The sequence below is a fragment of the Bidens hawaiensis genome, unplaced genomic scaffold (assembly GCF_021521415.1).
Source record: "Bidens hawaiensis isolate Kalapana, Puna unplaced genomic scaffold, B.hawaiensis_p1.1 tig00002273_1, whole genome shotgun sequence".
NCBI lineage: Eukaryota > Viridiplantae > Streptophyta > Magnoliopsida > Asterales > Asteraceae > Bidens > Bidens hawaiensis.
The window spans coordinates 95,985-120,212 of record NW_027491121.1 but is presented as its reverse complement, the minus strand read 5'-3'; the positions used below and the strand labels follow the sequence as shown (position 1 = coordinate 120,212).

The following is a 24,228-nucleotide window of genomic DNA, read 5'->3' as shown; positions in this document are numbered from 1 at the left end:
ATAGGATATAATAAAAAATAATATCTTATTTATTTTAAAAAAGTTTTATATATTATTTAAATTAAAAAACCAATTTGATAATAAAAAAAATAAACGGGTCTTGAGTCTTATCAAACCATAAGTATATTATTAACTTTCATAAATATTATTTATAATTAAAAAACCAATTTCATAGTAAAAAAAATAAACGGGTCTTGGGTCTCATCAAAACCATATAGCTTTTAAACTGGGTTATAACATCTCATTTATTTGTGAAACAATTTATCATCAAACCATAAGTATATTATTAACTTTCATACAATAAAAAAAATATAAATTAAAAAAATAAATAAATATTATAACAAACAATATAAAACAACTCCCGTAATACGGGGGATAAAAACTAGCAATATATATATATGTAAACCAATCCATTAAAGATCCATTGTAGGTGCCCTAACAAGTATATGGTCGACTAATTAACACAAAATTTGTTTTAATTTTAATATGCTTTTTTTGTTATTAAATAATTTATTTTTCTTTTAATTTATCAAGAAATTTTATAAACCAATCCAGCAGGGTGCTTCACTAATGACCAAACCGAACATACTTATAAAAAACAAAATAACTAGTTACATTACATGACACCATTTAGTCCAACAATAGTTCTTGTGTTTCGTTCTGTGGCAAATCCATGAGTATAGCGACGTCTTTATCCGTCCACCAATGAAATTGGAGTTTTGATTTTCTTGAATATCGAATCATTCTGGGCAATTCAAGTAAACCATAAAGTGGCATAAACGATCACATGCCATAGCTTGTTTCAGCGTTTTGAGACTGGAGATATGAACAACTCCAACAACATATTATGAATATAATTCACTAGTGACAGATCCTTACTGGACCACCATGAAATACGACTCTACGCCTACATAACAAACGGTCATTTGAGGAAAAATGTGCTTCACTGATTTCGGCTCTTTATGGCAGTATGTACAATCCAATGAAACAACATGAACTCTTTATGGCATGGAGAATGAACGGAATGGTACCGACTTAAGAATGAATCCAGTTAGCTAATATGTTCACCTCCTCAATTACTACCGACTACTCCAATACCAATGATGTTGCTTTTGGTGAAATAACCATAAGAGCAGATGCGAGTTGAAAATACTGAAGGATTCTCTTAAGATTGGCCGTGTTAGAGGATGACTAATCACTGATAAACATGACATGAGAGTATTGGGCGTACTAGCCCATTTTTTGGAAGATGAATCCCTTTGAATAAATGGTTTTCTGTGGCGGATTGCATTAAAGTGTTGAGACCTTCCATTGCAATTTAAGACTTCTTATAACAAAATGTGACATTATGCTTTTTTGAGAAATTAGTAGAAATTGTAAGATGTTTTCAAGTCAAGTCATTTTCGGCATTTTGGGTAACACATCTTAAGACCCCCTCATCAGTCATTCTTACGATAAGCATGAAGGAGGTAAATCACGTATACAACAGACTTGAGGTCACCTTCATCTTATATTACATACTTGCATAAGCCTAACCACTATCTCGCTATCACCAGAAGGATTATATTTACAGGTGATAGAAGGGTTACGAAATTAAAATTTGACTATGAGTCTGGGGGTGTTTGAAGTTGAATAGCACCTAAGTAGGTCAGCAAATGATCTTTTTTTACAACATATACATTTCTCAAGGTGTTTAACGTTGACACTTCTATAACCTGACAAACCATCATACTCCACTCCTAGCATCAGCTGACCACCATTGATCCGGTGCTCACTACTATTCGATTGTAACGTAAGACAGTTGTAGAAGAAGGGAAACGATGAATAAATTGTCACCACCACCCAATCTTTAGGGTCCGTCATTGTTCGATTGCAACCCTGCTTTGAGTGTACCACCACATGACTCATGAACTCTTTCATCCAGCTGATTCATCATGGTTCACCGAACATTGTCTTTTGTTTTAATTCTTTATTTTATTTCGTGACTAAAATCTCCGGTTTGCTGTCAGATTTGGTGGTTAAGGTAGTTAAAAAAATGATATATTTAGTAGTCAACGTAGACAGATAGGCAATTCATTTTGGTGGTTTAGAAATTAGAATGACTAAGAGAGAACTGTTTATTAACCAAACGAATGATTCAAAAAATATTATTACTGGTTTAACGAACTTTAACTCTTCCAAAAAATATTCCAAGTAGATAAAAGAGGTTGAACTGTTTCGTTTTTCTGTTTTTTTTTCCTGAATGAACATATTTAACCAAAAGTGCCAGCAAGTAGCTTAAGGCCCAACACAACAAAGAAGTTGAACTGTTAAAACCTAAATTGGCAACACGTACATTTATTTTAGGTAAACAAAGCTCAACCTTTTGTTTGATTTATGGCATTATTGTATTTATTGGCTTATGATTTTAATGCTTTTCAATAAAAAATGGTAGTGTTGGAAATTTGCTCATCCATTAATTGTTGAAATGTTGCCTAATTCACGTTCTCATCAACCCCTGGTTACCCATTTTCTAAATTGAGATAATGGAAATCAATCTTCCTAATAAAATACATTCTTTACTTATTTATCACTTTATTTGATTTTCTTCGTCCTTTTTTTAACTGAAAGTTGATATTTTAATTTGTCAAATTATATATTGAATTAAATTTTTGTATGTTATTTTATTTCAAGTTATCTATATGTAAAACCACATGAAATGCTTTATCTACAAGAATGTTTATTTTATAAACTTTTATTATTAACATAATAATTTGTACACATTTCTTTAAATTGAGCTGGTATCTTAAAATTTATAGTGTATTATTTAAAATAAATAGTACTTTTCTTTCCTACATTTATTATTTAGAATCAATCTATTTACATCCTACACAGAATGTTTTGTATCCTACACGACATACTTACACCTTATATTTACAAAACATTTAACCATACACAACCTACACAATATATCTAATTACATCATACACAACATATTTACGCAGTATATTCACACAATATTCAATCCTACACTTCCTACACACAAATATATATACATCCTACACAACATTTGAAAAGTTATGTAGGATTGAATGTAGTGTAGGATTGAATGTTGTGGAATATATAGTTTGTAAATAATGTTGTGCGTGATGTATAATATATTGTATAGTGTTGAATGTTGTGTAAATATAGTGTGTAAATATGTTCTGTAGGATGCAAATATATGGTCGATAATTTTCGGACATTCTAAAAGTTGACTTAACTTACACGTATACACAACAATAAAAAATGTGAATAAATCATAAATATTGAAATTGGTACGATCTGCTCATCAAAATTGAATGAACATGGAGTGATCGATCTTTTAATTGTAGGGATTATTAGCTTGATAATTTCTTTGAATATTTAAATGTAGGATCGTGATAATTTTTAATTTAATTAAAATATAGATTTGAAAAGTGATTATGAAACTATAACAAGTCAATATAATTTTAAAAAATTTAAATAACAAAACAAAAAAATTATATTTATAAAAGAATAAATATGAACATTGTTTTGACCTGGGATGTGTGCTAGATCATTTAAATATTTTAACGAGTTGCTTATTTGGTTGTAATTAATTTTATATTAAAATAACAAATTAAATATATAGATTCATATATAAAAGATTAAACTAAAACTTCTAGACATTTTAATACTTACCAAAATAACACAATTCAACATTTACCACTATACCCTTTGATTTAATTAAAAGAAAAAGAAAAAGGAAATTTGTGATTGGTTGAAACCACTTCTTGCATTTCTCACACTAATATGATTTCTTTATTGAACTTTTATATATATATATATATATATATATATATAAACCGGCTATAACGTGTAAACGCGTGAACCTACCGTATCAACCCAAACACGACCATGGTCGAACATGTTAAGACTTAATCCAAACCCACAAATCACATGTAAGCTTCGTGTCATGTTAGGAAGTCACACCCTACCAACAATGTTGAAAGCTATTACGTGGTTTATATTGAATTATGCAATAAAAGTTATTGTCAGCTGAAAAACATTACTACAAGGCGAAAATTCCAGGTCTTCATCTATTTATAGTCTTATATAGTTAAAATGCCATTTAAACTTACCCGCAACATTAACTCATAACACCTCACAACTAGTACAACAATAATAATAATTATAAAAAAAAGGTATCAAATCCATGTTTAACCTAAAACTAGCACTAGAGGTACATGTTAGAAACATACCAGTTTTAACTTGCAAACTCCAAATCCTACATGCCCCAAATGCCGCGAGCGGTTGCCACCTTGTTATTGGGCTTTGATGTTAACTCAAACAATATTCGAGCGAACGTGTCGGAATATTTTCCATCAGTAAACAAGATTTCTGCAAACGCGTTCTCGTAGGCTAACAGCAGAGGCCGGTTTTGTGGCTCTGAAACTAAGCTTTCTAGTATCATTGCAGCTTTTCTACACACTTCTGGTACCGGATGTGGTGCTTTTATGACTTTTAACAACTGGTCAACCGCCCTAACCAAAATAAGTTATTGCATATAGTTAGTTTTAATAACCGATTAATTTAGCCCAACAACAGTTTGGTTCGATTTTCGGGAATTTTCTTTCTAAAGTATCTGTCATAATATGATCAAAATAGCTTGAATGGCTAAGAAACAGATCAAATTGGTCAAGCGGATCAAACTAGCTTAAAAGCTACGTTTCATTTGAAACGTTTGATTATTAATGAAATAGTATGACTTTTATAAATCATATCTGAAATGCTAGTTACTCTTTGTTTAAAGAAAACAAAAGTGTTTTAGCTCAACCTGACATGCAAGCCTGTAAATGAACCACACGTTCAGTAGACCATTCAGCAAGAACTTAGTTTATATTCGTTTCTTTAAAAAAATGAATGAACATGTCTCGTTCGTTTAATTAAAAATTTGCTTACGTGTGTTCGTTAATATACTTAATTAAAATTTTAGGGGCGTTACAAATTAGTTTTGTTTTACTATATTTTAAGACACTACACATTGTCCTTCACATTTACTCTTATATGGTTTTAGCTCGTCACTTTCTCTCATCTATGTTCAGTTTTATTCGTTCGTTTACGTACATGAGTTGTTCATTTACATCGTTAACGAACGGAACAAACGAACACGAGCACATTCATTTTCTTAGTGAACAAACACAAACAATAAAACCCGTTTAATTGTTAGCTTTGAATCGTTTGTGCGGTTAAAGTTACACAAACAAAGATATACTTACCATCTTTCACTAGCAAGCTTCAATCGGCAATCCATATTGACTTCTGCAAGGTTATAAAGTGCCCCAACTGCAGCAGCTTGTGCATCGACAGCCGGCAGGCTCAAAAGATCAACCACCCTCTTGTAAATCTGCAAGCCAAACCATCGAATATTTAAATAATAACTAACCAAAATACAAGACTACAAGTCTACAAATAATTAAAAGCAACTATAAAACCTGTGATGAAGAAGGAAGTAGAAACGGTTCATTATCAGGGTTTATTATCACACGTCCAATTAACTCTGCAGCCGCACAATGCCACGATTTTATAGATGATCCCAATATTCCCACAATTGCTTGAACTGCTCGTTTTTCACTTTTTTTGTATAAGACAAAAGAATCTATTATTTAAAGAAGATATAAAAATAACAAAAAGATAGATTAAGATTCTTACGTGATTTTTATGTAAGAAGGTTTTGATGAGCTAAAGATTCTAAGGTCAATAAGTGGAGCCAAATTCACAACCGTCTCAAGACAATTTGTTACAAGTTCTTCATCCTCTGTCAACAATGAAGATGCATTACTAGTAGGCTTGTAAACAAACCGAACAAACGATAGAACAAAAAATTTAAAACAAACAAGGTTTTCTTGTTCGTACTTCATTAGTTAAATCAACATGTTCATGTTCGTTTATGTTCGTTCATGAAGAGTATAAGCAAATGGTTCATAAGCGTAAACGAACGAACGAACATAACATATTCATAAGCGTAGATGAACGAACATAACATAGATGAACAAACATAGGCAAACATAACTGAGCTAGCACCAATTGAAAGTAAACTGAACATTAATCTATCGGGCCTAGAAAATAAATAAAAATTGACTAATTTGTTATAAGTAGTATCTGTATTTCATAAACTTGACTCAATTATAATGGGCCTAAACAAATAAGCGAATACATAAACAAACATTCACAAACATATATGAACAGACAGGGCATGTGTTCATGTACGTTCAATTTGTAAGTATACATAAACGAACTTCCAGCACAACGGTTAACTGAACTTTCAGTTCGTTTAGAGGTCTAATTACTAGCCAGAAGAACAAATATATATATATATATTACTCTTTTAAGTGAAGTCTTTAAAAAATGGTGGTTGAGAATATTGATAGGTTATATATTGTGTCTCTTAATTACCTATAGCATGGTCTTCAATGCATTGAAAGATTGTTTCCAAACAATGACGATGTTGACCCATTATGACTTCATTGTCAGGCATAAACGAGAAATTCCTTAACACATTTGATGCAGCAACCGCACACATCTGCTTTTCAGCCCGACCTTCATCATCTAGATTAAACAAACCGTCTTCAGAAAGCCACCAATCGGAAGGATGAGCTTTAGCGGCTTTTTTCTGCAGGGATAACTCTGAAACAGGACCAGATCCTATGCTGCCATAAAAAGAACAAATTTTAAAGTTACATAAAGAAAGAAACCGTTAACGTGTCACTTGTCACAGGAACTACACCTGTAAACGAACCGAGCATTCAGTGAACAGTTCGTGAACCATTCGGCAAAAAGTCTGTTTATGTAATAACGAACGAAGATGAACCAAAAAACTGTGTTCGTTTAGTTAAACGAACGAATATGAACACATGTCTCGTTTGCTCATTGAAATGTGTTTATGTTCGTTCAATTATGCTCATTTATGGATTACGCTCATTTATGTTCCTTGGTATACGTTTGTTTTAAGTCTGTTCGTTAATATAGTCATTTAGATTTTTTTGACCCATTACAACTCAGTCTAGTTTTAATAAATTTTTATCTCCAACACATTGCTCTTTACATTACTTTTAACTAGTTTTAGCCAACTGTTCATTTAGGCTGTTAAACAACGAACATGAACGAACAAAAACACGAACAAGAAAACCCTTTACGTTTAATTATTTGTGTCCAATCGTGCTCAGTTAAAAGTAAACGAACAGACATGGACACGCTCCGTTCATCACAAGCCTACATGAAACTTACTTTGTTTGGGGTACATCATTTCCAAAACCGGTAACAATGGAGTTAACACCTAGTGACCGTGTTCTTGGTGTCTTTACAAGCTCTTTTGGGAGAGAGATGTCACGCCAGTCATCTATCTGTTGTTGTACAAAATATATATAAGAAAGATAGTAATATTTACATAATATGAAACTACAGATGAATAAATAAACGTACGACTTGGAGAAGAGCATCGAGTAATCCTTGTATCTTTGCAAGTGGAGTTGCATCTTTCCGTACTTCATCTTTTTCTTTGAATGACAGTAAAGTTAAAGCATTTAGTGCCCATGTTAGCTCGCTTTTTAATCCACTTTGAAGAGCAAGAACAATCCTTTTAGTATTTTGATCTGCATAAGAGGAAGAAGGGTTAAATTTGAAATTATCCAACTTCACTTGCTACTAATCAATTAATCATGAATTTGTAGCAAACTGCATGTCTAACTTCAACAAAAAAAGTACAAGACTATAACGTATGACCAGGAATTACTGTTGTTTAGAGATTAAGGCTTTCAATGGTAGTGTTGACCATAAGGTAATTAAATTTAAGAAAATGAGTGTTGACCATTGTAGAAGAAGACCTCTTGAAGAAAAGTAGCTTGATTTTTTAAAATCTTTTAAAAAGAAGCTTAAATGAAATATTTGTTAACCTATTAACTTCACTATGCAAGTTCTATTCACTTCACCAGTGTAGAAATCTTAAAAGTGGCTTGAGTTTTAAAAATCATGTGGTCAAACTGTGAGATCAAAACTATGTCCACATTAAAGGAAAAGGTAACGATATAATCAATATTCAAGAAACAGAGAAAACACTAGAAATTAACTTAATTAGTAAGACTGTGTGGGACAGCTATTAAAGTCTAGCCTCTTTGTTATATTTAAAAATAGATCCTTGCAGTGTTAATAAACAAACAGAAGAAATATTGCTTCAATCCAATATGACTGAGAACAAGATGTTTCCAAGAGATTCAAAGAAACTCCAACTAATCTTACTGCTCTTCATTCGCAAAAACAAAACGACCTAGTCTACCAAAAGAACGAATCTATAGTCGAAACAGTGACACCTACAATCAAAAGAACGAATCTAGCATACGAATACTAGCAGCCACTTCAGTATATCAGTCAATCTCCTACAAAAGTTGTATGAAACAACAACGTATTTAAAGCATTGCACGATTTCACCCTCCAATTGCTCATCTTCAAATTTTCCGTTCATCATGTTATGAAAAAATAAAGGTATATTGACATATACATATCATAACAAAAGTATGTTGCTGATCTTATGAAGCATTTTGACATTAAAAAAAATACTAATCTTCTACAACTGTACAAATTATCAAGCCCTAGAGGCAAAATAGCAACATAATGTATGTCAATTTAGCCTTGAGTATTAGCATTTAACCAATAATAATGTTTGGAGAACAATACAAGTGTAATAAGAGAATTAGGGTTTAGACTGACCAGCAAAAGAAGCGTGAATTTGGAGTGAGGGGCCGAGGAGTGTGGACGGCGCGGCGGAATCGGCCAAGGCGGCAGCAGCCATGTTGCTGGCGGTGCTTCCTATGGGACGGCCTCTCTTGGCCGCCGGAGTGCCGGAGCCACCGTAACCACCTCCGCCTTGCTTACCCAGCTCTCGTTTCTGCATCTCTTTTCTGTTTCGTACAAACAAACACAAACACGCGTGTGACGGGGTTAACTTATTTTTAAAATCGCCCTGAAGAAAGCCGATTAATTGTTAGTCGGTATCTTATCGAGTCTCGATAAAATTAGACAAGGTTAAAGATTTTTTATATAAAATATTTGTACTTAAGGTGAATTTTGATTTGATTAATCTCAATTAATCGTTAAATCGTTAGTCTTTGCTTCACCGTCTGATTAACGGCTAATGAGTTTACAACTTTGAGTATAGGTATAATAAGCTAAGGAATAACAAAAAGAGCTTAATAAGAAAGTGTACTAAAGTAAAAATGTATTTCACTTAATTAAAAATGTTACAGTAAGGTCATGACATATTTTTTTGAGTTGGAGTGACGATTTGGGCTTGCTACACTGATCAGATAAAAAAGTTTTTTCAAGATAAAATTAATTATTTTGCTTATGATCCTAAGAATCACTTATCATCCTTAAATTGAAGAGTATCTAGCTTGTATCACTAACTTAATAGTTAAGAACACGATGATACTGTCACGTGCGTAAAAATATGCCCATGTAATAGGGGTGTTCTTCGGGTTATTTATTCGGGTTTCGTGTTGTTTGGGTAGGGTTGTTCGGGTTTGAACTCAAAACAAACTGACCCAAGAACCGACCCAAATAAGTTCGGCTTGTTCGGGTTTCGGGTTAAACGGGCCGGGTATATTCGGGTCGGGTTTAATAAAATAAAAAATATCTGCCATTAACAATATTATAAATTAAAAAAAACATATTCCAAGCCATTATAATATACAGCGATATTCAATAATAACATATATTATTTAGCAAAACATGAAATTTATCATACAAACATGCATTAGACGGGATGGAGTGTTATAGCATGTGGATCAATACTTGTGTAGATTAAAAAAACATGTTCAATACATATTGGTTTAAATACCATACTATTTATCTTTTTGAATGAAAATACATTCTCAACATGCTTTATGATAATTAATATATTGTGATCCAATGTGATAGATCCACTACCAATTTGAGTCTTGTGAACAGCCGAGCAAGAATACATAAGACCACTATGTTACTTCACCACTAAACTACCCTATAGAAATTAGGGATACATGCATCGATGTACTATACTTCGGGGTATTTGGGTCAACCCGAGTTTGGGTATTTCAACCCAAATACCGACCCGAATATATTATCTCGGGTTTGGGCTAGGAGTTTAATCGAATCAGATGAATTTAGATCGGGTTATTCAAGTCTCATGTCGCTTCGGTTCAGTTCATTATTCAGATACGGTTAAAAAAACACACCACTACCCTATAGAAAATGCATTATGATTTCACTTCATAACATTAGCTAAATTAATTTTATAATATTTGAATAGCCACATTAGCCTTTTTAACCAGAGGGTGATGCCTTATGTTTTTGTGTTTTGAAATACACCACTAGAGGCCACGTAAAAATTAACTATACTATTAAAATAAAACCATTTTTTCACATGTTATTTACTTAAAGTGGTTAATTGAGACGGCAACTAATACTATTAACATTTATATAAGATAAAATGACAAAACTCGTCATTTATGTTTGCACGTTTTTTCAATGGTAGTCCTATAGCAAAATTAATATCAGAGAACATTCTTGATGTTTCAAATCCCTATAAGGTTACGTCCTTTGACACTAACCCAGTTAATATTTTTCGTTAAATCTGAACATGTGCAAGATACATGAGGGTAATATTGTAAATTTATATATTTATTTAATAAATAAAACTAAAATTACATTTATGCCATCTCCATCCTTCCTTCCTCTCTCTCTCTCTCTCTCTATATATATATAACAAATCTCAGCACTCTCTCTTTCTCTAACAAATCTCAACCCCTTTTCTTAGAACAGTAACAAATACCCATGAAATGTTTCCAGAAGATCCTCAAAACAAAAATTATTCAATCAAAATGATTCTGATGTTTGCATTTTGATTTCAAAATAGAAATCCCATCCCAGAAATAGAGCAATTTTAAACTTCAAATCGAAACCCGGCCAAACCCATATAAAAGTGTATTTGAAATTTGGGTTAGGGTTTCATCGCGCACAGGAAAAGACAGACACCGATACCACATCTGAACTCGCCGTATGTGACAACCGAAGGTAGTCGGCGGAGGGACTGTTGGAGATGGTAGTCGGCAACATCACACCCAAAATAGTGAAATGACTGATATACTCTCATGTGTCTTGCATATGATCAGATTTAACGAAAAATTTTAACTGGGTTAGTGCCAAAGGACGTAACCTGATAAGGATTTGAAACATCAAGTATGTTCTCTGACATTAAGTTTGCTAAAGGACTACCATTGAAAAAACGTGCAAACATAAAAACGTGTTTTGCCATTTTGTCTTTATATAATTACTAACAAAGTTACAAATGTAGCTTTAAATGTTGTATTAAATGAGGTTTTTAAATATTAATGAACTATAAACATTTTATTTTGCATTATTTATATCTTATAAATCCATAAGATATGTTATTACATATATTATTAAATTAATTTTTTTATTATAGTTTTTTAATCACTCGTGTGTTATATTGGTTATATCCTACTCCTAGTATTCATAAAAGTGTGCAAGTGAGAAATGGATTAATAGATAGATATACAATGGATGTCAGTAAGACTTTTTGATTAAATAAAATATCAAGTTTGAAATGAAATCTAAACATACACGGTTAGAAAACACAACACACAAATAAATAAATAAATATATATATATATATATATATATATATATATATATTAAGTGGTACTTATTTATCGTAATTTGATGTTTATGACATTGATAAATTGATTCTAAGTTTATAGTTGTTGATTAATTTAGTTAATGTCATGTTGATCACATTCTTTGCATTCAGTAAAAAATATTTGTAAAGAAATGCAAATGCTCTAACAAATGCTTAAGTACCCTTTAGTGTAAAATTTCAGTGACACTTTTTTGAGTTTTTCTTTACCATCCATGTGGTCCACATTCATCTTTGGTGTCACTTATTTTACTTTTCATACCAGTTTTTTTGCATGCAACTAAATGGGCATTTTTAGACGAAGATTGTTGGATACAGGCAAGAGAAAGGATACATACATGGAAGTTGTAGTGTTTTCAAATGTTTTTTGCATCTATTAAAGGACTTTAGTCTCACCGTATTGATGTCTCCCTGTTATAATGGATGAAAAATTGAGGATTCATTCCCTACAATATGGTTTTAGGTGGATTTAATATATGTAGTTTAAAGCAGTTAAACAGATACATATGGCTATTCGAATAATACATAATATTTTATATTAATTCATAAAGAAAGTAGAGAGAACTAGAGAAGCAAAAATAAAAATAAAAATAGTAGAGAAACAAACTCAGTTTATATTCATTTCATTCATAATCTAAGCAAACCACATAGAAAACTAATACATACAAACAAGACTCATAATATCAACTAAAAGAATGCAAAGACTATCAACTACTTTGACTTAACTCATCCATAATAAAAAGAAACAAAATAATCAATAAAATAGTAGTTTTAGTTTATTATGCATAATTGAATGGAGCACGTAACAAGCTTCTAACCAGTTCTTGTCTACAATGTAGACAAAAACTTGAGACGATTCCCTTGGTCTTCTAGAGTAGATATACGTCATTATTAAGTGAACATCACTGCATATTCCGCTTGCTACAAAACAACTAGTAACATATGAAAACAATTATTGGTTAACCATTTAACCCTACTAGACTATATTATAAGGAATAGAGATTGAACTAATATCATAATTTTTTATTTTATTTTAAATTTTAAAATTGTGTGTTAGGTAAGTTGCATCGTATGGGTGAGCAAAAACTCTATATTTGTTTTTTCGGTCCGGGACCTTCTAAATGTTCACGAATTATGCAATTTAGGCATTAAGAAAAACACGGTTCTTCATGGGATAATGAATGATCCTCACTGCGTGTTGGTGTATTTGAAAGATTAGAAACTGTGTCATCTTTCAAAACAATGCGGCTATCATGTAAAAAACGGCAATCATAAAATACTTGAACTTTCTTTGGATTAAGAATAGTTTCTTTTTTCATGGTTTGCTATTGAAGGATTGGTGCAATTATTCTTTGTACTTTGCTCGTTTGCTATCTAATGTCTCGCTAGTTGTTTAATGAAATTCTTTGTTTCGGAAAAAACAAAAACAAAAAAATGTCAGAAAAATTCTATATATTCGTTATGCTAACTAATTTGTTTATCTACATTATTATTATAATTATTTTAGTTTTGTTATATGTTAGTTTACAAGAAAATAACTATCAAAAGCTATCAATGTTTAATGAAAGCTATTTACATGTTTATAGAAAAAGATTTAAATGTTTAAAGTTTATATAAAAGTTACAGAAGTTTATATAAACGATGAAAATACTTTTATCTGAAGTCTGATTTGCGTAATCAAATGGGTGATGAGAATTTAAACGATAGTTGTATTTGTTTTATTGAAAAATATATGCGTACTATATGTTTTTGTTAAGTTTCAAAAAATGAAAACTCGTAAAGAACAATTTTAGACATATGATATTTTATTTATGCATTTCTAATGTAGTTTCAAGTATTTTTTTTGTTTGATTATTTTTTTTTCTATATTACACGAGTCGATCGGAGGGGCCCAACCGGACAAAAAAATTTATGTACCAATTATTTGACATGACCGGACGAACCGGATTGGAAAAAAATTATGTAGCTATGGTCAACTGAATACCGACTAAAAAGTTTTCCGACCCCTGTAAGAAAATTTTCTGGATCCGTCACTGGTTCTATCATGTCAAGAATGTTATTATAACTCTAATTGTTTTAAATATAAAAATATCCTTACTATTGATAGTGTTATTATTGTTTAATAAAATACAAATTATTTAACAATAAAATTGCTGAACACGAATAAGATACCATGACAACATACCTAGTGAAGGGGTATGCACCCGCCTTAACATCGAGCGGGGCGGGTCAACCCACAAGATATAGACAAGAGGCTTGAAATCAGGATGTCATGAAGACACAAAGCCAAAACCTATGCGCAAGCGCATGAAACATCTGCGCGTGGCGCATATCACATATGCACACAACACACACATTTAGTGTGAGAATAAAGAGAAGACCTTGCGCATCCCCGGGATAGGCGCATAAAGGCCGCGCGTAAGCGACACACAACAAATGAGACAATAGTCTAATCCAAATCAGGATAAGGACAACCATGATTGTACTCATCAGACAACCTTCCAGAAGGTATCTTTTAAGGAATAAAGAATGTGTTGATTGACAGCTGCCAATGAAGGGTGGACATCTCAGCAAAGCCCATGTGCCACCGCGTGATGGCACATGGATCAGGTGAAATACCTTGGTCAGAGAATAATCAATGAAAAAGCACCAGGTGTCCTAAGTACACGTGGCGCGAAGCAATAGGAGGAGGCCAAAAAGGCCCTAATTGGGTCTAAGCCCAATCATTGGAAACCCTAATACTATAAATACCACACCACCTCCACAGTTGGAGGCAGGCAAGAAAATATATTCTAAGTCCTTTACTCATTTTCAGATTCTGATTATCCTCTCCTACAATATCTGATTCTCACACCGGAGGGTTACCCCAAAGAGGACCCCTCTGTCCCTTTCTGAGGGGTAAGCTCACGGTACTGTTCGTTTTGTAGGTGGAAGAACTCGTATCTCGGAAAACCATCGGTGATATAGCACACTCGTACCCGAGGAACGTTGATCGTATACAAGTAAGTCGATACACGCTTCTTCATTGGCGCCATCACCTGTTACAACGGCAACAAAACCACTATTTCATCAATTTTCTCTCTGAAAATCTTCACCATGGTTTCCGGTGTTCGAAACAACGATCAAGTTCTGGAGGATAATGAGCTTGAGGATGTTAATGAGGGACATCAGGTTCTGAGGGCGCCGCGTGACACTGCGCGCACCACCAGTAACCATCCCTTCAACACAACACCTCATAGTCAAACTGAAACTCCCCCAGACGATCTCACGTTCCAAAATCTGACTGGTACAAAACAAAAAGGACCAATGGGCCCGGAAGTTGAAACCAATAACCCTAAAGAATGGCTCATAAACGAACAACGGCGTTTAATGGACAAATACAATGAGTTGGTAAAACACAAAAAGTTAGCTGATTTAACACAAAGGCTCGCATTTGATAAACAAACCATTCAGGGAACAACAAAAAAGACGCGCGCGCTGGAAGACGGTCATTCTGTTCACACCGAACAAGCTGATATTAGTGATGAGGAAGAGGTGCACAGCATGAAGAAGACGCGAGATACTCATGCAGGAGGTTCACAGCTTCGCGCACACATGCACATAGCACCTGGAGCCAAAGTTTATATGGATTTATACACACCATACAACCCACAAGCGAAAGGGCAAGTGGACGTAACCACACCATATAGGCCAGCCATCTTGGTAAAACATTCAAAATTCGCTGAGCGCGTTGCGAAGGCTCCCATTCAACACAAAACCAAGATGCCAAGTGGTTTAGGCAAGTACGATGGTACAACAGATCCAGATGATTTCTTACAAGGTTTTTATAACACTGGAAACTTAGAAAGCTGGACGATGCCAACATGGTGTCACATGTTTGCTCGCTGCCTCACGGGTGCAGCGCGTGTCTGGTTCGAAAGCTTGCCGACAGGACAAATCGATGAGTTCGAAGAGCTATTGGAAAAGTTCCAGGCTCACTTTGTACAGCAGCGCAGACACACGCGTGACCCCGATGACATCATGCACTGCGTACGCAGGAATGATGAAACCATTGAAGACTACATAACTCGTTTCAATCAGGAATCTCTTGCTATTGGAGGCATCACTGAACAACTCTTGCGCGTGGCCTTTATACAAGGTGCGCGCAGTGATCAACTCCGCAGAGCTCTCGTGAGCAGAGAAGGCATGCCAACCACTTGGGCTAAGCTTATGGAAGCATCGCGAATCTTCGCGCGAAATGAAAAACAAATTGCCCAAGACAGAGCAAGAAATAAAGGGCATCAAACAGAAGCACCACGCAACAATGAAAGGAGGGGCAAACAAAACTCCGTATGGTCCAGGTTGCAACAAACCAATTATTCTCCTGCAGAAAAGCAAGCGCAACAAAGTTCACCCCAACCCCAAAAAGACATTCTTAATCGCGGAGAAGGTGACAAGAAGGAAGGCGGCAGAGAGCCTAACAGACCTCTACCAAGAATATGGACTCCCCTCACCAAAACGCCTTCGCAAGTGCTAAGCACAGAGAATGTCCAGTTTAAAAACACCAGGCCATTACTCCATAAGGACCACCGAAAAGTGGCAAATATTGTGAGTTTCACAAATCCACAGGGCACAACATCGATGCATGCCATCATTTGAAGGATGCGATCGAAAAAGATGTGAAATCAGGCAAGTTAGCTCACCTGGTAATAAATCCAAAACCAGAGAACGAACAACCAGACGGAGCCTCAGCCAGTAAAAAATTCAAAAGAATCTGTGTAGCTGAAGGAAGAAAGCAAGGGCAAGGATCGAGGAAGAGAAGTGCGCAAATCCAAGGGGATTGGCGAGAGCAACAAGTAATCTTTCCAAGAATCAGAAGAGGCCCGTCTATCAGCAGTCCTCTAGTCATTACTGCACACATCGCTCATTATGAGGTATCAAGAGTCCTGGTGGACACCGGTAGTGAGTCAGACATCATGTATGAGCAATGTTTCAGGAAGTTGGATCTAGCAGACCAAGCAAGGTTCGAAGTTGTGAGTGCACCAATCTCGGGTGTCTCAAACGAAATTATTCACCCCCTAGGTCAGATACAATTCGAACTAACTATGGGGGATGAGAAGCACAAGCGAGCTGAAATTATCAACTTCCTGGTCTTGCCCACCACTTCATGCCATAGTATGATCTTGGGTAGAGGAACGATTGCCCAATTCAACGCCATACCGTCACCAGCGCATGGCGCGTTGGGGTTCCCAACACCAACAGGAGTAACATTTGTGTACCGAGATCATTTATGCGCAGTAATAAGTATACCTCGAGAGGGGAGAATGAAGCTTCCAGTGGCAAACAACGCGCCAGAGGAATGGATTCTCAACCCAAAATTCCCATAACAAACAATCACAATCGGAGCTACGATATCAGATGACACAAGAGTGAGAATGAAAAGATTGCTCACAACGTATATGTCAGTCTTCGCGTGGCAACATTCTGATATGACTGGGGTTTCGCGAGACCTGGCGCAGCACTCTCTCAACACATTCAAGTCCGTGGAGCCAATTGCTCAAAAGAAAAGAGTCATGGGAGACGAGAAGACAGAGGCCATGAATGAGCAAGTAGAAGATCTACTGCGCGCGAATATCATTCGCCCAATACGATATCAAACATGGGTAGCCAATCCTGTGATGGTAAAGAAGAGCAATGGGTCATGGAGAATGTGCATTGATTTCAAGGACCTCAACAAGGCGTGTCCAAAAGATTGTTACCCCCTCCCAAACATTGACATGAAGGTGGACTCTGTGGTGCCATTTAAGCTCAAATGTTTCCTGGATGCCTATAAGGGCTATCACCAAATTCAAATGGCACCACAGGATGAAGACAAGACTGCTTTCAGAACTGACAAGGGTGTTTTCTGTTACACAAAAATGCCCTTTGGTTTGAAGAATGCAGGAGCCACTTACCAAAGACTCATGGATGCAATTTTCAACGAGCAGATTGGAAAAAACTTAGATGTCTACGTGGATGATTTGGTGATTAAAAGCAGGGAGGAAAAACAAATGCTCAAAGACATCGAAGAAACCCTTCGGCGCCTAAAGGAAGTAAACATGAAGCTCAACCCGAGCAAATGCACATTCGGCGTGGAAGAAGGGAAATTTCTCGGCGTAATGGTCACCAAGGATGGTTTCAAGGTGAACCCAGAGAAGGTGGAGGCTATCCTTGGCATGCCCTCACCATCCACCATGAAGGAAGTTTAAAAGTTGAATGGTAGATTGGTATCAATTAACAGGTTCCTAGCAAACCATGCAAGCAAATCTACCCCATTCATTAACACATTGAGAAATTGCTTAAAGAAAAGCCGATTCAAGTGGACGCCTGAGGCCGAGCAAGCTTTCAGTGAGATAAAAGAATGTCTGATAAATCTGCCTGCGCTCACAGCTCCACTACCTGGTGAAACTTTAACGTTGTACCTGTCAGCAGGAGAGCGCGCCATTGGCGCAGTATTATTGGTGGATCGCAAGGGAATCCAAACACCAATTTATTATGTAAGTCGGGTGCTGACAGATCCTGAAACGCGCTACACCATCATAGAAAAGTTAGTTTTATCACTAACGCATGCGTCGCGCAAGCTTCACAGATATTTCAATGGTCATCCTATTGAAATCCTGACTGATTACAACATCCAGCAAGTCTTGCGACGTCCCGCGTTCTCAGGAAGGCTGACAAAATGGGCGCTGGAATTAGGGGAGCACACGATCACCTATAAGCCTCGTCCAGCAATCAAGGGACAAGTCTTAGCTGATTTCATCGCAGAAATCCCTGAAGGAAAAGTCGAAGAGGCTCAGCGCGAAGTAGACCCTCCGCAAGCCAATAATGAAGAAAAAGTTTGGAGATTATTCACTGATGAAGCTTCAAACAACGAAGGGTCCGGCGTAGGCCTCAAACTGGTGGATCCAGAAAATCATGAGTATACTTACGCAATCAGGTTGGATTTCAAGAGCACCAACAATGAAGCTGAGTATGAAGCCCTGCTGGCTGGTTTGCGCATCGCGCACAAGTTCGGAGTTAAAAAGCTAGAGGCTCATGTAGATTCATACCTGGTAGCAGCACAAGTCAATGGCCTTTATGATGCCAAGGAGAACACCATGCCTCTGTATCTAGAGCAGGCGAAGAAACTCACCGAACAATTTGACTTTTTCAGAATCATACATATTCCGCGCAGTGAAAATAAGTCTGCCGACGCGCTAAGCAAGATGGCATCAACCAGCTTCGATCATTTTGGCAAAGATGTCAGGGTGGAAGTAATGAGCAACCCGTCAGTGGGAGCGAAGTCTGTTCTTGTAATTCATACAACACCTTCATCATGGATAACTCCAATAATGGAATTCTTGAAGGAGGGAAAGGTACCAGACGATCGCGCACAAGCGAGGAAGATAAGACACAAGTCGCAGAACTACGAAATGCTCGATGGTACGTTATATCGACGCTCTTATCTTGGACCACTCATGAAATGCCTAGACGCTGAGGAAGCAAGCTATGTGATCAGAGAGATACACGAAGGAATCTGTGGAATACATGCTGGCCCGCCCATGGTGATCGCCAAGGCAATGAACGCAGGTTACTATTGGCCAGACATGTACTTGGACGCGTTAAAAGAGATCCAAAAATGCAAAGCGTGTCAGAGCTATGCGCCAAATACCATGCGGCCAAAGAACAACTTGATTCCGGTGACCTCTGCATGGCCTTTCCACAAGTGGGCAATCGATATTGTGGGTCCCTCACCACAAGCGCCAGGGCGAGTAAAGTTTTTGGTAGTGGCAGTAGACTATTTCACAAAATGGGTTGAAGCCAAGCCACTGGCAAAAATCACAGCCGAGGCAATGAAGCAATTTATTTGGAGCCACATCGTATGTCGTTTTGGCCTGCCCATGGAAATCGTGAGCGACAATGGCAAACAATTCACTGACAGGAAGATATCCAGTTGGTTCAAGGAATTGCACATCAATCAGGTCTTCACTTCAGTATACCACCCTCAAGGGAATGGCCAAGTGGAACGCGCGAACCAAAGCTTGCTGAATGGGCTGAAGAAAAGGTTGGAGGGAGAGTCCCATGCATGGGTCGAGGAGTTACCTAATGTCCTGTGGGCGCACAGGACATTAAGCAAAACCAGCAATGGCGAGTCCCCGTTCAGCCTAACCTATGGAACGGAGGCTATGATTCCAGCAGAGATTGGATGCCCATCCTATAGAGTGCTCATGATGAGTAAGACGGATAACGAGCAAGAAAGGAGGTTGGATCTCAATTTACTTGAGGGACGCAGAGAGGCGGCTATCATCAGTGAAGCCAAATACAAGAAAAAGCTAGAAAAATACTTCAATCAGCGCGTGAAAGAATGCCACTTCAAGAAGAATGATTTTGTCCTTCGGAACAATGAAGCTAGTCGCGCAATACCCCCGGGAAAGATGTCTCCCAACTGGGAGGGACCTTATCAAGTCTCGGAAGAATTGGGAAAAGGCGCATACGCTTTAAAAGATTTAAATGGAAAGAAGATCCCGCGCACATGGAACGCAGCACAACTTAGAAAATGTTTCATGTAAAAGTTGTCAAGTTTGTAATCAAGGCTTTTTAAGCCATTATGAACAATGATACGCTCTATTTTTTCTTAATATGCGTTCTTTTACCTTTTGCATACATGTTTAACACTTCCCTTTATTAATTTTGAGCAATATGACAACATTGTATTGACATCAAACTAAAAATAAAACGAAGTAAAACATACATGCGCGAGCTTCAAGCTCAGACGCGTTAACGAGTTTTAACTCTAAAACGTCAGGGCCTTAGCCCAATAATATGAGCCTTAGCTCAAATTACTCATAGCATCCATCCTACGTATTGCGCAGCTGGACCATAAAAATACCTAAGCACAACTAAGGCAAAGCACATGCCAAAGCATAGTTGTTAAGGTCTCAGGTCGGGGCCACGCATGGGATTATAATGGATATAGGCAGAGTAACACATACTGACACGTAAAGGCTAAAAAACTCATTCATAATTCCCTATAATAAATGCACGATAACGTCGCGCAAAAGAGGAATAATGAAATGCCAAGGCACGTGTCAGCATATTCAGAATATCGCAAAATAACTTGAAATATGACAACTGTTAAGGATTAAGTAAAAATAATTTCCTTACAACCTTGTTCAAGTTTCAATGTGTAAGCATACATTATATTCAACAAGCACACACATGCAGTATAAAGAGATGAATTGGGAATGTGCAAGATGCGAATAAGGGAAAAACAAAATTTCATTCCGAAACATAGAAGTTTACAAATTTACAAATGATGAGGTAAAAACTACAAACACAAAAAAAAAAAAAAAAAAAAACAAGAAGGGCTTTTCAAGTCTCTATGTTAATATCAGCCTCTTCATCTTCCTCATCATTATTTCCTCCCTCAGCATCTGGCGCAGCCCGCTCCTCGTCATCTCCAAACTTACCATAATCAAGCTGTTCGTCTTGAATATAGTCGTCTTCTGTCATGATAGCGTCAGGAGTAGGTCCTTTGGCCACGCCAGAGCCGCTGGCAGAGGTAGCGTTGCCCGCGCCATCATCATTGTCACCAGTCCCTTCACATTCATCAAGTAATTTCTTTAAAGCGCCAAGATCAGGCTGGTCAGCAAGCGCGGCTATCTGCAAGTCACAAGGAACAGTATAAGTACAAAATATTATGAAAATAAGTCAAGCAAACTCATTAAGGTTAAAATACCTGCTCAAGGATAGGAATTGGAGTATTCAAGTACTTCTCCCCCACCTCAGCCATGTCAGCGCAGACAGCGTCGAGCTGATAAGGGTAGTCGGATGGATTCTTCTTTAGCATGCCATATTCATAACCATCCTTAAACCCCTCAGCCCGACCCACCAAGCGCGACGCCGCATTACAGTCCATCACAAGGGTCTGAAACTCGTCTGAGTATTTCATGGCATAAGCGTAACGAGTCACACCCTGTGAAATCAGCCATTGACGGTCCTGCGCGAGGGAAGAAACAGACGTCTCAAGAGCAGGGATTTGAGAGTTTAACAGCTTAACAGTTTCCTTGGCTTGTTTTAGCTCTTCTTTGTCAGACGCTGCTGCCGCCAAGGCTTCATTCTTTTCCGCTCGCGCAGCATCGAGCTCTTTCTTCAGGCGCGCAACCTCACTCTCCAATAAAGATTTTTCAGTATTAACCTGCGCGATAGTTTGGTCATGCACCTCCACTGCCAACTCCAGGTCACGCGCTCGACGTGCGTACTTGGCCGCATCTGCCTCTGCCACTTGCAGTTTCTCCCGCGCAGCTTGCAGCTCAAGCCCGCGCTTCATAAAAGCAGCGTTGGAACTTGCCCGGTTCTCGCTAAGTTCTGCTTGGAGTTTCTCAGATTTCTCTCGGGCATCAGAAAGATTCCAAGCAGAAATCTTAGCCTCTTGCTTGGCCTCCGCAAGGGCATCACGTACCTTTATATAATCATAGCGAAGCTCTTGGGAGGCAGCAAAAAACGCAGACCCAACAAAAAGGTGGTCATTAAGCAAATCCACGCGAGCGCGGTCCTCTTGAAACCTCCTTTCAGCTGGAGGAACAGAGTGAGCCCAAAAGTCTTCACATACGCCAAAGGATTGGAATGAGCTCTATTCAGTGATACTCCAGCTCAGGCGGTATATGTGATCGGCTCATTACAAACACAAAGCAACGCAAAGAAAGGTTTTAGTTATCTAAACACTAATTTGGAAGTCTGCACAGCGGAGCAAAATAAACATATACCTGAGGAGAACCGGCAGAAAGATTAGCGCCAGCTGATGAGCTCCTGCCTGCCCCATGAGAAAAAGGCTGCGCCACGAAATCTCGTGGCGCTATAGGGCTTACGCGGCCACCATCAGAATTTTCAAAATTAACCTCCTCATCATCCTCTATAACAGGTCTCTTCTCCTGCGACTTGGAAGAATCAAAAATAGTCTCACGAGGAGGGCTGCGCGCAGGAGGAGGTGTGGGAGGTCTTGACGCTGTTAGAGCAGCGCGAAAAATAGTCGCCTGCTCCTTAGTGATCCCAATGAGGGGAGATTCAGTACTTGTTGGAGCAGGAGCAGAACTAACGGCGCCAACACTAGCAGTGACACCAGCAGCTTGTGTGCCAGCTATAATTCCTATGAAAAAACCAACAAGCAGAAATGATTCATGACTTGAACTAAAGGAAAAAATCAGACAATCAAAGCACAATAAATACCTTGGAGCACCGTAGTCCGCGAATTAAGCATCGCCATGAAGTCCATTTTCCCCATTTTTGAGGGCAAAACAGAGGACTTCAAAACAACCTTCGGCATAGCCTTGGCACTTTGCTGCGCCTGAGGTTGAGCCACCAACGTTGCCGGCTCTACAAACATTTGAGTGAACAAAGCTTCATTAATAACTCTATCGAAATCACGCTCATAAAACCACAAAATATAAACAAAGTATACCTGTTGGAGAAGACGAAACAGCAGGCGCAGCACCGCTTCCCTTGTCCGCCGCGCGCAGAGATGAGGTGGCAGCACCATACCTCGTGTGGACTGGAGGATTGCCCACACCTTGAGCCAAAGAAGACGAGGAAAACTTGGAAGTAAAACCCTTGGTTTTCTCAAGTCCCTTCACTTGAGTAGGAGGAAGATTCTGGGCAACAGAGGCATCATCTTTTTTCTGTTTTTACTGGCCCCTGCGCCAGTTTTGCCTTTAGCCTTGCGCTTGAGTTTTTGCGCTTCAGCTTCTTCCTCCTCCCCTCCCTCTTCCACAGGCTCCAACTCATAATTAGCGAGCGCATCTACAATACGCGCAACAGAAATGTTAAAACCAAATTTGGTATTCTAAGGGCCTAAACACAAATACAAGGGCTTACCAGGCGCATCGCTGTCAAAGCAAAATTCTAAGTCGACAGGGATGAACATATCATCGAAGCGATCAGGGAAAGCAACTTCCCCAGCGTTCAGGGCGACAGAGCCACCTTTTGTATGCTCGTCATAGGCGGCGTGGATGTATTCCTTGCTTTCTGCATAAAACAAGACAAGTGATATCAGCAAAACGAATTATACTCGCGCAAAATTAATGCAATGAACAAATAACCCACCTGAGCCATCAACATGGATGACAGGCTCAGTCTCGCTGTCAGTCCACCTCTTGCTCATACCAACCCCCACCAACGCTTCCTCGCAAATATTCTTGGCGGGGGATGGTTCAGCAGTTAATTTTTTAACCCACGCGCCAGATGGATTCTTAAGAAAGTCATCATCCGCGGACGCGGAAGTAATCGCGCGCATGGTCATACGAATGGGAATAACACCAGCCTTGATATAAAAGAAATTTTCAGCCCAGTCATGAAGGCTTTTGAAGGTAACAGTGCAGCACTTAACCTTCTGACTGCGTGGTGTGAATGAGAACCAAGAATCTTGGATTTCCGGCTTATAAAAATATTGAAAGCGCCGAGGGGTGGGCTCCTCGCGCTGAGCTTTGCACATGAACTCAAAATGAGTCATG

At 37.6% G+C, this 24,228-nt stretch overlaps 1 protein-coding gene across 1 annotated transcript; it reads right to left on the bottom strand.

Moving 5' to 3' along the window:
- Positions 1 to 3,896: 3,896 nt before the first annotated feature.
- Positions 3,897 to 8,933, bottom strand: LOC143613751 (armadillo repeat-containing protein LFR-like). The gene is made up of 8 exons (XM_077087377.1): positions 8,743 to 8,933; positions 7,462 to 7,631; positions 7,267 to 7,382; positions 6,436 to 6,689; positions 5,692 to 5,797; positions 5,475 to 5,613; positions 5,259 to 5,386; positions 3,897 to 4,523 (listed from the first exon to the last, which is right to left on the bottom strand). The coding sequence occupies exons 1-8, from the start codon at positions 8,924 to 8,926 to the stop codon at positions 4,268 to 4,270; spliced, it is 1,353 nt and encodes a 450-aa protein (XP_076943492.1). The 5' UTR covers positions 8,927 to 8,933; the 3' UTR covers positions 3,897 to 4,267.
- Positions 8,934 to 24,228: the final 15,295 nt, after the last annotated feature.